Source organism: Triturus cristatus, chromosome 3_1, assembly GCF_964204655.1.
Source record: "Triturus cristatus chromosome 3_1, aTriCri1.1, whole genome shotgun sequence".
Lineage (NCBI taxonomy): Eukaryota > Metazoa > Chordata > Amphibia > Caudata > Salamandridae > Triturus > Triturus cristatus.
Window position 1 is genome coordinate 942,818,128 of NC_140583.1, and position 12,940 is coordinate 942,831,067.

The following is a 12,940-nucleotide window of genomic DNA, read 5'->3' on the forward strand; positions in this document are numbered from 1 at the left end:
TGCAGGGGGGTACCATAGGTACACCCCATGTGCACCCCCCACCCCCCAGAATCCCTGGGGGCCCACTACGGGCTCCCAATGTCAAACACCACCTGCCTTTCCGTGTCAGCAAGGCAGGTCCCCGCCTGCATAGTAATATGGATGGAGGTGTCTACCAGACACCGCCACCATATAAACTGCTTTTCCGCCCGGTAGGCAATCGGGCGGATTGCCTATCGGTGGAAAACCGTCGGACGGTCTTCCCGTCCGCCGGGGGCCCCCCCACCATGGTAATATGGTGGGGGGAAATTTGCAGCGGGCGGATGTTTTTAGCGGCGGTGGCGATCTGCCAGCTATACTAATGACCCCCCTAGTTTGAGAATGTAGTGCGATAATAAAGGATAGCAGGGGAGAAGGCAGACCCATTTTTTGCAATTTTCTCCATAGTAGTGATTGATCTACCTTATCGAAGGCCGTTGAAAAATCTATGAAAGCCATACATACGTTTGACCTACAAGAAATCGTGTATTTCTCCTCAATTAGTTTCAACATGGAGATATTATCTAGGGTAGAATGATTTTTTCTAAAACCTGCTTATTTCATAGGGAGGACCTTCTTCTCCATCACCCATTCCGTCAGGTGATCGAGGATACTACGTGCAAATATTTTCCCCGCCGCATCTAATAGGGCTATTTGCTGGTAATTACCTGCAAGTGTTTTAGGGCCCTTTTTGTACAGAGGGATTAGAATAGTTCCAGACCAAGATGGTGGTGTCTTACCCTGAGAGTAACAAAAATTAAATAGTGGGGCTAGATAAGTGGCCCGCAGAAGTGGCTCCTTTTTAATTACCGTCATAGGGATTTCATCAGGACCCATTGCTCCTGAGGATCTCAGAGTAGAGTTCTACCAGGTGAAGTTTCCATTCCTCTTCTTTAATAGGTATGGGGAGAGATTTCACTCTTGTGCCACAGCAGTCGGCGAATATTTCCCAATACCTTTTGGAATTATTTTTTGAAGCCGCCTCTTTTAACTGCACCCATACACCATCCTCCTTTATTTGTCTTAGGGAGCTTTTTTTCCTCTGTCTTTTCCTCTTGAGTATTCCAATGGATTCTACTGTTTGTTGCATTGAACCCTACTGCGCTGTCTTTAAAATTCCAGGGGCCTACCTTAGCATAAGTGAATTCAAATTTAGAGCGAATCAACATATGGTCGCTAAACACATTTCCCAGAACTTCCATGTTTATGAGTTTACAAAAGAAATAAGCAGAGACAATTAAATAATCTATAATAGATCTCCCAGTTGGCGCCTTGTGAGTATAATTTGCTGGAATATCCTTTTCTAACCTCCCATTAACAATTATGAAGTCTAAACTTCTCAGACCTTCAAGTAATGAGACTCCTCTTTTGTCAGTCCTGCTTTTATTCGGAAATTGGGCACTGGGGATGTTTAGGGCTTTGTTTTTTGCGATGTTAGAGAAAACCCTTATACTATGAGAAGAGACATTAGAGTTCAAATCTCCTACTTGCATTAGGAACCTGCAGTCTTCACTTTCCATGGTAGAGGAGATAAAAACAAATAGATCTTTTATTAGGTAAGAGTAAGATGCGTCGGGAGGTAAATATACATTTACGATCAACAGGGAATTCAAATGATCCTGGGCATCCTTGTGATCTAGCTTAATCGCCTGAATTAATCGCCTGAATTAAGTTTGAGGCATGAAAAATGTCTTTATATGATCAACTAAGACTCGTACTTAGCATAATAGCAATACCTCCTTTAGCATGACCTCTATTTACAGGGAGCGCAGGCCGGCTCAGCACTATGTAATCTTCAGAGGACCAGTCCTTTGAGATCCAAGTCTCTTGTAGACGTATTATATCAGCACTATGCTCTTTCAGGAATAAGAGTTTGTTTTTATTAGTGCTTAAGCCGGCTGCGTTCCAAGATATCACATTAATATCCTTGCTAGGAAGAATTCCCACATTTTAAGCCAAGGGATCTATTTGTATTATGAGAGCCTGCTACCCAACTCCATTTCTTGTCTTCCTCCTCTCCAGAAAGTACATGCTGGGTATTCTTCTCTGTGAGAAGCGAAACCTTCCTGCCTTGTTTAGCAAGGAAGACCTGCAATATACTCTCTCTCTCCAAGAAAGGTTTGCCCCTTGTGGTGGTTACTAGATCGATGTTAGACTGCTTATTTTGGACCACTTTTTTAAGGCTAGCTCCTCTTCAGGTTTTAGGACATCAATGCCAAAACAAAGCAATTTATCACTGTGTGACATTATCAGGTGGATTATTATATTTTTGGACCACTACCAGAGCGATGTCATTGCTTTAAATCATTTGAAGGCCTGGGATTTGAGCAAAGCAACCCAACAGAAAAGTCCTATTCATAAATGGTTCGTGTTAAAAAATAAATCAAAAATCCAAGGTAAAAGGTGCAGAATGTGAGGGATTGACCAGGCGGGATACCTCAGGAATATTTTCAGAAGGATTAAAAATGACATTATTACCTAGGGAGGAAGCGAATAGAAAATCATTAGGGTTCAAGATACTCTGATCAGTACGGGGAACACTTATATCTAATGCAAATGCACCGTGGGTGGATTTGAATGGTGCACTTGGATTCAAAAGAGAAGAACATGGTCACGATAGATTGAGCTCTGCTTGACCATCTTCCTTCTTCAAAACGTTTGGTTCTGAGGTTGATGGTATATTGTGGATTAGGTTAGGGTCAAAGTGTAGCTGTTTTGTCCTTTTTTTATTTATCCTTCAACGTTTTTCCCTTTTGTCCTTCTTCTTTTTCTTACAAACGCTGTTACTTTTATTCTTAATGTCCTTTTCCTTTATGGGTGAGCAATCACCTTTTAGTCCTTCCTCGCTAGGATGCTCAGAAGATTTTACACCTGTTTTTAGGAAGATAGGAAAAACCTTTCGACTTATACTTGGCTTTGTATTTTCTTTCTTAGCTTGCAGGCGGGACATAGATACAGCCACTGTTGGTAAAGACTCGGAATCGAAGAGCTGCTGTAGAGCAGAAGAGTGTAGTTTATCAAGTATATCTTCATTTTCTTTCATTTTGATTTTGTTCTTCCTACTAAAAATGGTTTACCCACCTGAATGCGAAAGTCCCGCCCTTTAGCGTGGGGAAGAGAGTCTATTTGAATAGGAAAAAGCTGATCGGGGTTATCCTCCCGAAGTAGAGGAGGAGAGGTCCCATTCCAGGAGGGAAGTATGCAGGCTTTACCAGGTGATAATTTTTGCTCAGAGGCTATGAACTTGGTCAGGGCTAAAAGAGAATCCAGAATAAAGTCGGAATTACTTACTGATTTTTCCATTAAGGCTAAGATGGAAGACAGTACTCTTTCCAAGCAAAGTAATGATTCCAACATCAGCATTTTTGACTCAGGATTGTTAATTAAGGGGAGAAAATTCAGGGATAGATCAGAAGTAGTTGAGCCCCGTGAATCTAGTAGGCTTGTTCCGCTGGGTGTACTACTGAACAATTGCATTTTAACAGGGCAGTCCTTGGAGGAAGGTAAGGTAGCAGGAATATGTATCCTGGACGACTCTAAATTAGGTGCTTGAGACATCTTAGGAGACTAATTTAGATTAATATCAGGAAGCGTGAAATCTTCCATTATGGGTTCTCCCACTTTTGGCACTAATTGTGATACCCCTTTGAGTTCAGAGACTCCATTTACAAGGGAATGGATGGTTAAGTTTGCCAACAAAGAATCAGCCTCCCTAGATCCCGAGTGTTGGTGATTTCTAGACCAGGTTCCCCCCAATTTTGGGAGATAATTTAGAGGGTACTACTGACAATGATTTTCCAGAGACTACTTTAGCCTCTACATGATCTTTTCGAGTCGACTTCAACATCCCTACAGAATTTAGGCTTATTTCTTTTTTTGGGAAGAAGGAAGGGATGGTGTTGAAACTCTTCAAAATGTTTATTTGCAGAGAGTTATTCCTTAAAGAATTAGCTCTAGCTTTTTGCATGCTCTTGTGAATACCAATCTGCCCGAATGCAATTTACGGTCATATCTTAGTTCTTATAATGAAGGACCCTTAGCCAGGCCGGCCAGCATAGCCAGAGAGGTAAAGCTCCAATGCGCCAGTGTGCCGATGCGCCGCTCATGCAACACTGAGCACTGAGCGCCGAGTTTCCACACTCCAACGTAAAGCTACACTCAGTCTCACAGGCATGGGCAGCAATGAAGAATTATTGCTCGCAATCATAGGCAGTCATAGGGCAGTAAAGGCAGTAAGGGCAGTAAAACAGCGGAGTGAACAAAGCCCCCTGTCTCCAACAAACTTCCAACAGGTCTTTTCTCTAAAGACGAATTGCAATTGTGGTTTTGGTTTTTAATTTTAACAAAGTTTTTTTATAGGATCTTGGCGAAGTTGTGGCGGGGTTAGACAGGATCCTATGTCCTAACAGGATCTTGGTGGCTTAGCAGCTTGGTGGCTTGGTGTCTTGGTGGCTTGAAGCAGAGCTGAACGGAGCCAAGCCGCAGGGAGGGCGGGGTGGGGGACAATCTCCACGGGACCTCCTTGATTACACCTCGATTACTCTTATGCCCTGTGCCCGCCTGAGTCCGTCACCCCCTCCACCTCATCGCTCAGCCTCTGTCTCACTGTCTCGCAGTTCGCTTTTGCTGGATATTGATCACTCTGTTCTGTAAGTCTCTGGAGTTTCACTGGGCTGTCAACCTGCACTTCTCACTTTTTTTTATTTGTTATTTAGAAGTCACGTGGTGGGGTTTACCTCACCTCACTTTGGATAGATTTTCTTTAGATTCTCTCCTGGCCGCCCACTGCACGCAGCACGCCGCAGCTCTGCACCCCCAGGCGCCCTCAGGGACCGGCTGTTACAGCGCTGCCCCCAACCAGAAGCCTGCACTCCCTCATACTTGCAGACCGCAGACTGGCAAGCGGCAAACAGCCCCAGTCCCAGAAGGCAACCTCGGCAGACCTCAGATGACAATTCCATGTGGCGGAGTGGGCAATCCTCAGCAGCGGAGTGGGCAGGCAATCCTCTGCGGCGGCGTGGGCAGGCAATCCTCTTGCAGCGGGGTGGGCGGGCAGCTCACAGCAGCACACAACGGAGCACAGAAGCGGAATGCAGCACAACACAAGCTCCTCCTCCTCAGATGCATAGTGTGGAAAGCCAATCTGAGATTATTCCAACGTCCCTGGCGAGAGGCACTTGACAGCACTCTGCACCATCTTGCACAACTTCATACCACACCTCTATAGTCACTATGTCGTCCTGCTTTGATAGTGTTCTTACTTGTTTCCTTAGAATTGTTTTAAGCATGCCCGGTTGATCAATAAAGTAGCCCCAGTCAGACAGATCGAGGTGCAACTCCGTCAGTGCGGTTGATAAAGTGTCTGACCATGGATTTTTCCCTTTCGCAAAAATTTCTTTCAGGGTAGCTTTCACTGTGTCTGGGGGCGGGGGGGCAGCGCATGTCCCTCGATAATAACGGATAACCGCGGCCCGATATTCATAAGATTGTTTGCTTAATCCAAATTCCAGCCTTACTAGTGCATTTCTGGCGTAGGCTGGTATCTGGAAAATCTGTTCGAAGGCGCAGCAGTTGACAGACTCCATGATGTTAGTTAGGGCCCCGGGGAATACTAGTTGCCCGTAGGAGAGTCATCTCCGTAATGAAAGGACATAAGGGGATCACAGGAAGTGCAGGAATAATGAGCAGAGACACCCACTCAAGTACATGTCTGGAAAAGGTGAGGCATTTTGAACAGCTATTGGCCTGGAAAGTTCCCCGTAGCCTAATGAATGCACACCTTTGAATATACTAACATGATTCAACAGTGGAAAAGTTCAATACGCTGCAATTTTGCGCAATACTAGTTGTAGTTTGCCGCATTTTTAGGTTTCGCCTGCACATATTTTAAAAGAGGGCTCTTATCAGTTACCAATACCGAATTACTGTGTTCCTTTGCTTTTAACTTATTTTTTTGTTAGCTTCCCTTGGCTGCACGCATTTACGACAGTATGCTTGAATGCTTGCTTTTTATTACTTAGTTGTGTAAGCAGATGCTTTAGCATTAGAACGTTTGTAGCATTTCCTATTAATGCCGCAGTATATTTCTTTGCACTTTGTAGGCATTATCGGAATGATTTTTTCAACTTAATCAATTGGTCATTATGAGCAAATTCTAAATGTTTTCATAAACATTGCACGTTAAATATAAAGTTAATATGCAAGAGCAATGCTTTATTTTACTACTAAACAGGCAGCCACAAGTGCAGTTACCTTGCAGAAAACAGGGTCATGATTTGAATGATGCAGCTGGTGCAGTAGCACCAGGCCCAAAAGTTGTCAGAACGCCTCTAAAAACATAATATTGCTATATTTGACTACTAAAAAGGTAGTTACAATTTCAGTTACCTTGCAGTTAAAAGGGACTTGATTTGAATGGTGCAGCAGGTGCAGGGGCTCTCGGGCCAAAAGCTCTAGGAACCCCACTAAACGCAGATGTATTGCTTAGATTTTAAACTAAACAGGCAGCCACAAGTGAGGTTACCTTGCAAACAACAGTCATGATTTCAATGGTGCTGTAGGTGCAGTGACACCAGGACCAAAAGCTCTAAGCACCCCACTAAACACCTAAAATTGCTATCTTTTACTACAAAACAGGGAGTCACAAGTGCAGTTACCTTGCAGACACCAGGGTCATGATTTGAATAGTGGAGCAGGTAGTGTGACACCGGGCCCAAAATCTGTCATACGCCTCTAAAAACCTACTATTGCTATATTTTACAACTAAACAGGCAGTCACAAGTGCAGTTATCTAGTAAGCGCTAGGGTCATGATTTCAACAGTACAGCAGGTGCAGGGCAGCAGGACCAAAACTTCCAGGTACCTCACTAAACACTGATTTCTGCTATATTTTACAACTAAACAGGTAGCCACAAGTGCAGTTATCTTTCAGGCACTAAGGTCATGATTTGAATGGCGCAGCATGTGCTGTGGCGCTGGGCTAAAAAGTTGTCAGAACTCTTCTAACCCTAATATTGATACATTTTACAACTAAACAGGCAGTCATGATTGCAGTTACTTTGCAGTTGAAAGGGGCTTTATTTAAATGGGGCAGCAGATGCAGTTGCACCGGTGACAAAAGTTGTAACTACTCCATAAACACCAAATATTGCTATATTTTACAACTAAACTGGCAGTCATACGAGAAGTTATCTAGCAAGCACCAGGGTCATGATTTCAATATTGCAGCAGGTGCAGTCACACCGGGACCAATGCTCATGGCATCCCAAAAACACCTGATATTGCTAAATGTTTATTCCTAAACAGGCAACCACAAGTACCTTGCAGACAACAGGGTCATTATTTGAATGGTGCAGATGGTGCATTAGTACCAGGCCCAAAAGTTTTCGGAACTCCTCTTAACACATAATATTGCTATATTTGACTACTAAACAAGCAGTCATAATTACGCTTACCTTGCAGTTAAAAGGGACTTAATTTGAATGGTGCAGCAGGTGCAGTTGCACTGGGGCCAAAAGCTCTAGGGACCCCACTAAACCCAGAGTATTGCTAAATTTTAATACTAAACAAGAAAGTCAAGTCCATTTATCTAGCAAGCAATAGGGTCATGATTTGAATGGTGCAGCAGGAGCAGTAGCCCTAGGACCAAAAGCTCTAGGCACCCCACTTCTACTGTTCAGGCAGACACTATTGCAGTTATCTTTCAGTTAAAAAAGGCTTGATTTGAATGGTGTAGCAGGTGCAGTGGCACCTGGGGCAAATGCTCTGGGGACCCCACTTAATTGTGCTTCTAAACAGACAGTCACAAGTGCAGTTATGGAGCAGGCACCAGGGCCATATTTTTAATGGTGCTGCAGGTGCAGTGGCACCAGGGCCAAAAGTTGTCACAACTCCTATAAAAACCAAATATTGCCACATTCTTCTACTAAACAGGCAGTCACAAATGCAGTTATCTTACAGGCACTAGGGGTATGATTTGAATGGTGCAGCAGGTGCAGTGGCACAGGGCCCAACAGTTGTCAGAACTCTTCTAAACACATAATATTGCTATTACATGAATTAATTCTATTAATTCCCTCTTTAATTTCATTTTTCAAAATTTTGCTATTTCTTACCTGCACTATACTACTAGTCCCAGCACAATATATGACATTCAGCTTCTTATTAATCACTTAGGCGAAACATAAGGAATGTACAAATGCTTGTTAATTGGTTGTGTCTGCCCTTTCAGTAGGAACAGTCACTCCAGTCACAAATTCCATTCAGTAATTCGGTTTAAGTCCGCCCAACCTCATTAAGCAGGTATGTATTACCTTTTTCACAACAGCTACTTTTCCACAACAATTACTCATTTCATATATAACCAAATGTATTCTTTTTGTAAGAAGATTTTTTCTTCACCATTCTTCTCCTGAGGAGACTCTTTCATAATGTGTGGGTCAAAATGCACCAAAAACCCAGTAAGGAAGGCTGAGATTGCGTTACCAATCACATCGGAATCGGCCGCACTGTGACATCACTCACGCACCTACGTGATGACAATAGTCAACAATATTAACCATAAGAAGTGGTTGCACAAATTTCCAATATAAAGGACTGGGTTAGACATTAGTATTAACCCGAATGATATTGTGTTTGTGATTTAGGTTTTACTTCCTATAAATAATTCTACGTTTTTTTTACAATATAATATGCCTGAGCACATGGTGGTAGACAAACTTATACTCACCAACAACGATGATTTATCGAGGTATGTATGATGTGTTATCAATGTTTTCATTTGAGTGCTTGCAATGGCTTTCCCCAATTTTAGAACCCTTGTCTGTTATCTCTCTCTGTGTTTTTTAACCACATTTTTAAAAAATAAAGATATGATTAATTCACATTCAATTCAGTTGGTATAGTACAGGGGTTCATGTTACAATTGATCATCCGTGTTTAAGGAAGGAGGGGGCATATTAACAATGGCCAGCGATAATTATCGCTGGCCGTGCTTTGTGATAATTATATTATCGCAGGCTATCTCTGGTATTTGTCGCCCTGGTAGCACGTTATTAACAATGCGTTACTCCATGGCGATAAAAATTCCAAAGATAGCGAGGTTATCGCCCTTTTGCAGGGAACATCGCTGGTTTTCCAGCGATGTTCCCTGCAAAAGGGCGACAACCTTGCTGATATGACCCACAACCCTATGTTAGGGATGGCTAAGTCAGGATTTAAGCGGGCGTTAGGTTTTGGCGAAAACGGCTGTTTTCGCCCAAATCTAATGTGTGCTAAAATCATGTGGGCTGCCTTGTAAATATCGCGATGTAAACATCAGCGATATTTGCAAGGTAGTCCATCTTGGGTACGCCCAGTAACGCCCAGTAACGCCCACTTTGCTTCTCATCGGAGATGCAAAGTGAGGCGTTGGGAGAAAGGGTGCTAACATGCGATTATGCATGTTAGCACCCTCTTGTAAATAGGGCGCTGGTTTTATCTCCGCTATTTTGGCTTTGTAAGCCAAAAAAGCGGAGATAAAGCCCTTGCCAGAAACAGTCATTCAGATTATCAGCATCCCGAGAACCTTCCCAAAGGTATTGGCTCCAGGTGTTACTATTTTACGCTAAAGGGCGCTGTTTGTTTCTTTCAGGAATGTGAAAAAAGGGCAGAATGAGTTTTAATCTACCTTAAGTAGGTGGTTTAGGCAGGCAATTACAGCCTTACAAGTCTGTTGGGGAACTTCCGCTTTCTCAGATCCAAGGTCGATCTACTAGATCTGCCTCTGCTTCATGGGTTGAGGTAGGTGGACCTTACATTCAAGAAATGTGCATGGCAGCTACCTGGGCCTGCAATTGTACATTTGTCACACATTATAGAATGGATGCAGTGATGAATTAAACCTCTGATAATCATTTTAAATGTTGCTAAGTTGGCAGTTGTTGTTGTAATAAATAGTAATAACAGCAAAGGTGGTTGGAGCTTTGAAATCCTGAGGAGGGGGGCAATTGAAGGGGTAACAAAACCATTACTTACTGGTAAACTTCATTATCCCAAAATCTGGTCCCCCTAGTCCCAGACAGAGCTCCTCCCTCCTTCGTGCTGGACATTTGTTCCACACCTCCCTTTTTTGTGCTCCTGAAACTCATCGGATGTGTGAAGGGAGGGAAGTGATCAGGTCTGTGAATAGTCAAAGAGGTAGAAAGTGGATTTGCATGGTGATAGGCCTCTGGTGCGCCGGCTGCCAAATATGGTGGTTGACTTGGACGGGGTAATGAAGATTACCATAGGTAATGGTTGCATTGTCTTAGACAGCTAACATTCCAATACCTAGATTGTTCCATTATGCTGTATCCCACACTGAAACAAGAAAGAAGTATGGCAGCAGGACTCTAGCAAAGTTTTTCCCATTCTCTAAAAAGTCTACAAAGCCACCAGAGTTGGGTGTCTGACCTAGGGGCAGGGGGCTGAAAAAGCTGACTATTTGGGACTAAATTATGGGGAGCTGACATGGGCAGGGTGAACCTCTCCTAACACCATAAGTAGTGAGATAGGGAAGAGGTTATGGAACTAATGTGTGCACCCCCACATCTTAATATAGTACTATTTGTACATTAAATGTTTTACAAGGCGTATGCATGGAAGGAGACAACTATCCTGATCTTTAAAGGACTTACTATTGCAACACCAGCATTGGAAACTACTAACCATTGTCTTATCTTTTACATGAGCTACAGAGGACTCAGCACAATGTATGGTTCATTATGTAAAAGCGATATAACAGAAATGCAGATTTGTTTCTACCTGGGGATATGATATAGAAGAAATCTTTAAAATCATCCATCCATACTTCTGCCAGTCGTCTGTTGTTTTTGTTGATCACATGGCCAGTTCCCCCAGGAAAAGTATAAGGTGTTGCTTTGCGAAAAACATGCCCTACATGGGAACATGTGACAATTTCTAAAGATCCTCCACACTGCCAGATCTGTAAAGAAATAAAAGAGAGTGTTTAAAGAAAATATGTGTGTTGTTGCTGAATGAAGTAAAGGCTCAGTAAAATGATAGAATGTTTATTTTCCTCTGGGCACCCCCCAGCATACATTTGCATAATAAGCTACATAAATTAATGTGTAATTGTCTTTAGAAAAGATAAGCCATGGTGTGGAGCGACAGAACACTCTAGCTCTAAGAAAGAAGCTCCAGGACCAGAGTTAGTTGTTTGGCACAACAGATGTAGAAGGATAAGCGAGGCGTTAATATATTCAAGACCTCCAGGATAGGCCCTAACGCACACCTGAGATATAGATGCAAATATGTTATCCTCAAATACAATGTTTCTGTCCAACTGCGACAACTGGGAAACCCAAAAAGTAATGGAAAAGTTCTTGTGCAAATGTTAAATTGAATTGGGGTCCAATTTCAGATGTCATTTAGAGGATTTATTGGGCTCAGGGCACTGAATTCCCTAGTCTCACTCTTACTTCTTTTACATCGCCCTTTGCTTAAAATGACATTAAATCCAAAGCAGTTCAATACTTTATAAAGAAGACATTACGAAGAGAAAAAACTGTTTTGTTTCAAAGATTCAAAAGATTTTTTTTTTATTTAGACCTCTACTGAGGTCAACAAACAGGTAAAAATACATTTTAAAATTTCTTTATAAAACCAGTTATGATGTATCTTCTTTAAAATATTTTTAAGAAACTCTTTAAAAAGGTAAACAAAATATGCCAGACATATTCATTAGGTGGCGATTTAAAAAACATTATTAAACCTTCTACAGTAGATATATTGTATCTGAGACAGATGGGGTTTAAATAACAATTTCTGGCCTCTACCAAAGTTGTGTTTGGGCAAACAAACAATACATGTTGTATATCTTACGCACCTCCATTACATAGCTCGCATAAATCTGTAGTGTTGTCAGAATCTTTCCAGTTGTACGTAAAAGCTAGAAATGGGAAAATCCCCAGCTATATTAGAATGATACAGCGTTGCAACCTGTGATCACAGGTATCCTTGCTGAGTTTTATATTCTACAGTATCTGCATAATGTGCATACTGTTTTAATTGGGAACAATGCTTGTCGTTGACTTCATGGCTTATTCTTGGGGTAAAGGTTTTTAAAAATAACCTCAAGTGTGGGGGTCCAAGGCTTTAAAAATGCTGTCGTGCAGTGTGAAAGATTTAATGTTATGCTAAGATTCTTGTTAAAAGTATATTGCAATGACTCATTTTTAAAAGTCTCCACTTTTAGTATGTTCCTTAAAGATCCTGGTTTGGCATGTAATAAATTGTACGCCCATCTTAATATATTTGACATGGCTCTAGCGAAGGAGCTAACTAAAGACAGCTCGAGACGTAATGCTTGGACTGGAAATGCTTCATTAACTTTTCTCATTTTACAAAGCAAGTTCCCTTGTCTTGTATTTGTTACTTGACATTTATTAATTGGGATTTATTCAAGAGCGTAAGATAAAATAGGAGGTATTTTCATATAGTAAACCTCTAATAAAGAGGGAAAATGTCTATTCCCAGAGGAAGAATATAGTCACTTCAGAGCACCAATATAAGAATCACTTTAAGGCCTATATGTTGGACATGGGAAGAATTTTGTAAGGTTTGCGAAAAAATTCTCCCCAGATAGGTATATTCTTTAACTACCTCTATTGGCCTTCCCCCGCGTGTACAAATAAAATGAGAAAATGTTTTTTACCTCTGAAAGGTACTATCTTTTTTGGGGAGAATATACGCATTTAAGAAGTTTTCTTCTGTGTAGCTAAATAAAGCATTTTAGTTTCATTGTAAGCCGATTGGTGTAAGATCTAATATAACAACATCATCGGCATACATCAAAATGTGTATATTTCTGGATGCTATTTTTGGAGGAAGTTATTTATTTTTGAAAAACACTCAAATAGAGAAAAAATAAGAGAGGGGCCCA

General features: G+C 41.8%; 1 protein-coding gene across 3 annotated transcripts in view; it reads right to left on the reverse strand.

Moving 5' to 3' along the window:
* GALNT13 (polypeptide N-acetylgalactosaminyltransferase 13) overlaps positions 1 to 12,940 on the reverse strand; it is a 1,132,509-nt gene that overhangs the window by 449,331 nt on the left and 670,238 nt on the right. For all 3 annotated transcript variants that reach the window (XM_085645529.1, XM_085645528.1, XM_085645527.1), the window contains exon 7: positions 10,801 to 10,981. In XM_085645529.1, the coding sequence (XP_085501655.1) occupies positions 10,801 to 10,981 (181 nt within the window). The remainder of the gene's footprint in view (positions 1 to 10,800; positions 10,982 to 12,940) is intronic.